Genomic DNA, 4,999 nt, shown 5'->3' with positions numbered 1-4,999 from the left:
CTACCCGCTCCCAGAAGTCGCCCCAGGTGCACAGTATCCCTTCCTCCTCCCAGAAGTCCCCCCCCCCAGATCTAAAGTCTCCCTTCCTCCTCCATATCTCCCTAATTCCATTTTGTACAACCATCCATTATCCCCGTATTTGATTGTAATTCATCAATTTGGTCATCTATAATGAGAACAATGGGGTTGGGTTCTGGTATAATAGTTCCCCACTATGTTGATCATTCAGGTCAGCTCCATATACATTTTTGATGCACCATTAACTTCCAGTCTTAAAATACACCCCCAAATACAACACACATAACACGCTCTCTCTGTATACCGGAACGCAGCAAATTTAGGTAACACATGGACAATAGGTAACACAGCGACAATACACACAATGCTGAACAATGTTGTTTAATGAGGATTTCTGTGAGGCTCTTTTTTCATTGGACCTTTTTTAGGCATCACTGCTTTTGTGGTGTCCAGACTTGAACTTCACATAAATGAAGGAATTGTGACTTTCCAGGTAAAACTACATTGACGTATTGGCCAACCAGGCCATGGCATGGGAAGTGCTGTGTTCCTCCGTTAGGGATCGAGGTGACCACCCCACACCTGCGAAGGGAAATTATTACTACTTATAAAGTGATGATTGTTACAGTAATATCAATAATAAATGTATTTTAAAAATCAGCAACATAGTATTAAAAACAGAATTGCATAATAAAAGATAAAATAAAAAAAGCAGGTTTTGCTGCAGCGCTCACATACAATTTGGCAGTACTTGCTCTAGCCACTAGATGTCCTCAGTTTTTCAGGTTAACCTTCCCGGCGGTAATCTTGAGTGTGGCCTGGGGTTAATTTTCAGTACCATAAGCGGTAACCCCAAGCCACACTTAGGATTACAGTTTAGAGTTACTTACCTTGCCCCTCGAGCCGCGCTGTGTCCTCCGGCCGATGCCTGCATCTGTCTTCCGGGTTCTGTCCCTTGCGAGCGTCCGCGACGCAAGGGGGCGGAACCGGCGGGAATATTTTTATTTTTTAAAAAGGAAATAATCAGACAGCCAGGGATGTTAAATGACAGCCAGTGTCATTCATTCCAATTCCTCTGAGACCTGGCTGTCATGGACACACCCCCTGGGGAGGCGTCATCACTCCTGGCCTGAGAGTATTAATGCACTAAGCTGTGCTCACGCATCATTATATGGGCACGGCTCAATGCAGCATAGGTACTGCCCCCTGCTGCTTCTGCCGGAGAAGTAGAAGGATATATGTGTGTGTGTATGGAGGGAGAAGGACAGGACAAGGACAGGCACGCCCCAAATACTTGCCATCGAAATACACAGGGCTGTCTCTCCCCCAATGCAAAGTGGACCATAAGACAGTGCTGATAAACCTTGTTCACATATGGAACTCAGAGATACAAGGTAACATTTGCACTGTTCCATTCCAAGGGATGAGCTGCAATCGGCCCATTAAATTATTATTATTACTATTATTATATAGGATTTATAGAGCGCCAACAGTTTGCGGAAGACATTACAGTCACAATACAATACAAGACAAGATGGTAAGGAGGGCCCTGCTCCTGAGGGCTTACAATCTAAAAGGGAGGAGCCAGTGATACATGAGAAGGGAGCTGTGTGGGGATGAATTGTTTGAGAACGTGATAGTTCAGTGGTTAGGTTGAGGTGGGATGGGCTTCCCAGAAGAGATGAGTCTTAAGAGATCGCCTAAAGGCAGTCAGAGTGGGAGACAGACGGACAGGTTGGGGTAAAGAGTTCCAGAGAATGGGAGAGACTGTATAAAAGTCCTGGAGGCGAGCATGGGAGGAGTTGACAATGAAGCTACAGAACAGGAGGTCTTGTGAAGAGCGGAGGGGACGGTTAGGGTGATATTTTGAGACAAGGTTGGAGATATAGCCGGGGGGCGGAGTTGTGCACAGCTTTGTAAGTGATTTTGAATTTTATCCTTTGGGCGAGTGGAAGCCAGTGTAAGGATCGGCAGAGGGGGGTGGGGGATGGAAGCCAGTGGAGGGATCGTAAGAGGGGGTTGAAATCACTTAAAGCAAACGAAGAAAAATAATAATTAATTTTTAACCCATTATTAGCCCCTAGTTTCCCCTACTTAGACCTAATTAACACCTTCTTCCTCTTCTCCCCTGGACTATTATTTTCCTGCTGATTTTATTTATCTATTTATTTATTTTATTCTGCTTTTACATTTTTTTCTAAACATTTTTTTTGTTTTTTTTGTTTACTTTTTTTGTTTATTTTTTGATATAGGATATTGCTATAGATTGCATAAAAATAACATCATTTTTACAAGACATCATCGCCAAAAGAAAACCTAAATTGTATATAGATGTGGTTAAAAAAATTATAAATGTTTTACTTTGTTATCTTAAAGTGATATTAAAGCCTATTTTTTTTTTTTTTACATTTCTCCTTTAAAGGAGAACTATAGGGTCAGGGCTTTTCCCCATAGTTCTCCTTAGGGTAACGGGGGGACACAAACTAGCGTCCTCCCGTCACCCTAGGCTCAGTATATAGGGAGCTACAGCTCGCGGTATACGGAGACGCCGCAGGCGGAGCGGATCCCGACAATTGTGCCGGGATTCGCCCAGCTGCGTGAGTGACAGCTGGCTCTGCCTATCTAGAGGCAGAGCCAGCTGTACCCGCCTCCTCCCCATCTGTTCCGCCAGTCAGCGCTGGAGGATCGGAGCGGGGAGGGGGGAATCCAGCCCGTCCCCTGTCACGGCAGAGAGCGGTGACAGGATCGAGAGGTGAGCGAACGCCGGTATGTGTTCGCTCACTTCCCGATCTACTGAGCTGACCTGTGACAGTCTCATTGTCACAGGTCGGCTAGAACTATGAGGTGAGCGAAAAGCACCCGCCCCATAGTTCTCCTTTTAAGGAGATCCACCTTTGCCGGAGGCTGTTGCTTTTTATCATTAAAAGTTTATCTTTCCTCGTTTTCTAGTGGCTCCCCGCAGTGCTTTTCCTCCCACCCCCTGCACAGGTGCCACCATCGTTCTAGTGGAGGCACCCATTGTGCGCTCGTGCCCACTCTTTTCCGCACTGGCTCTGTGTGTCTATAGACACACACACGGCGGGTACGAGCGTAGCTGACAGGTAAGTGTGGGGGGGTATACTGGGGTAGAAAAAAAGGTGCTGGGCGGTTTTTACCCTAATGCAGAGAAAATTTGCTCTGGTCCATATGGCGTGTGCAGGAGTGAGAGTTGACGATGAGGGGCAAGGAGGAGAAAAAAAAAAAAAGATGTCAGAATCCTCCTTACCTGGCATTATTGTTTCCGTTGTTGGTCAGAGAGTTTCCTACGAGAATTTCGGCTCCGTTCAGTCTCTCACCGCAGCAGTCTCCCCTGTTGGTGATGGTGATGTAGGTGATTTTGTAGGGTTTCAGCAGGTCCACCCTCCACCAGGGGGACGGGTCATTGTGTGTATGTGAGCAGGAGCCGTGGAAAAAGTTGGAGTCTGGGTTCCCATCTATGGCATTTATGGCTGCGGTCAGAAAGCCCTGCGTATAATCCTGGTAAACTGAGGACTGGGTCGCCCGACCCTGGAGGGCGACATTCACATCTGTGAAAGAAAGGGAGATAAAACTATTACGTTGTGCACAAAGATAGAGAGAGAGATTAAAGGGCAACTATCATAACTACTGGCTAAAGGCATCATGGCACACTCACAAACCAGCATGTAAAACAACTTGTCTCACCACTAAGGACAATGACAGAGGTTTGGATACACGTCTTCTGCTGCCTTTAAGGAAGTTGGGCGTCCTCCTGACAAACCTGCACCCAATTTGATATCTTCTGCCCCCATGTGCTCCAAGATGGAGACTCTCATAGTTTAGAGTTAAGACCGCACTATAAGAGGTGCCTTGGCGCGGTAGTGCGGCTTACACATGCTCAGCAGAAGACGTGTATCCAAAACTCTGTCATTGTCCTTAGTGGATATATTACAATGACACCTGGAAGTGGGGGTGGGGGGGATATATTACAATGACACCTGGAATTGAGAAAAAATGGACAAGTGTGGGGATTTGAGGGACGAAATTGTGACGACTGGGTCAGAGCAACTCTAAAACCGCAGCTCTTGTGGGATGTTCCCGGTCTCTGCAGTGGTCATTATCAAGTCCAAGGTACAAGAGCAATGCTACCAAGACTGGTAATAGATACAGGGCCAGATTTACTCTCTCAGCTGCCCCAAGGCCAGGCTCCTCAATGCGCTAGAATGGCAGACCTGCAGGCTGCATAGAAGTGATCTCAGCGAAATCGTCGGGATCACTTGTACATAACAGGCGGCGGCTTCCCCGCTGTACATTTAGCTCTGCTTGCCCAAAGCCGGGCTGAATGTAGAAAATAACTACTCGCCCGTCTCCCGGAACTGCATGTCCTGTGCATTGCGAGATTGGAATTCTACACCCCTGCTGCCCCCAGACCGGGCCTTGGTTGGCCTTGTGGATAATTCGGCCCTGAATAGATACAATTGAGGTTACAGACCCCATCTTGCCACGTGTCTCCATATCATAATCTATATGTGGCTTATACAGGGTTATGAAATGATGACAATGATAGTGTCAGCCTGTTACAATGGAAGTTCTGAGCAGACAGGACCAGCGCTTCTTACACTGAGCAGAGACACCGCAGAGGATCCACAAGATGGCGGCCGTGTGCAGAAATATCATTCTCATGATTCAGAGCGTTCCACGGAAATTCACCTAAATGTAGAGAAAATAAAACACAATGTTATCTCGCAGCAATAACATATCGGAATGGCCTAGAGCTGATAGTGAAGAGAAATCTCCCCGAGACACAGAAGGCAGAAAAAGTGTAAAGAAGATGTTTTTGTATAAATAATCTTTCACACGTGAACCAAAGTTCAACCTCCCAATCCCGTGTCCTGCAACTGTTATGTTATACACTGAGCGGCCAGATTATTATGACCCCCCCACCCCCCATCAGTACTTCGTTGGGCCGCCTCGTGATTCCACG

At 46.6% G+C, this 4,999-nt stretch overlaps 1 protein-coding gene across 1 annotated transcript in view; it reads right to left on the bottom strand.

Annotated features, from left to right (window-relative positions):
• LOC108803457 overlaps positions 1-4,721 on the bottom strand; it is a 32,771-nt gene extending 28,050 nt beyond the window's left edge. The window contains exons 1-3 of the mRNA XM_018575295.1: positions 4,635-4,721; positions 3,284-3,584; positions 474-600 (exon numbers count right to left, since the gene is read on the bottom strand). Of these exons, the coding sequence (XP_018430797.1) occupies positions 474-600; positions 3,284-3,584; positions 4,635-4,698 (492 nt within the window). The 5' untranslated portion in view covers positions 4,699-4,721. The remainder of the gene's footprint in view (positions 1-473; positions 601-3,283; positions 3,585-4,634) is intronic.
• Between the last annotated feature and the right edge of the window lie 278 nt (positions 4,722-4,999).

The sequence above is a fragment of the Nanorana parkeri genome, unplaced genomic scaffold (genome assembly GCF_000935625.1).
Source record: "Nanorana parkeri isolate BGI_ZX_2015 unplaced genomic scaffold, ASM93562v1 scaffold3750, whole genome shotgun sequence".
In the NCBI taxonomy this organism is placed as follows: domain Eukaryota; kingdom Metazoa; phylum Chordata; class Amphibia; order Anura; family Dicroglossidae; genus Nanorana; species Nanorana parkeri.
This window is presented reverse-complemented; position numbering and strand designations above follow the sequence as displayed.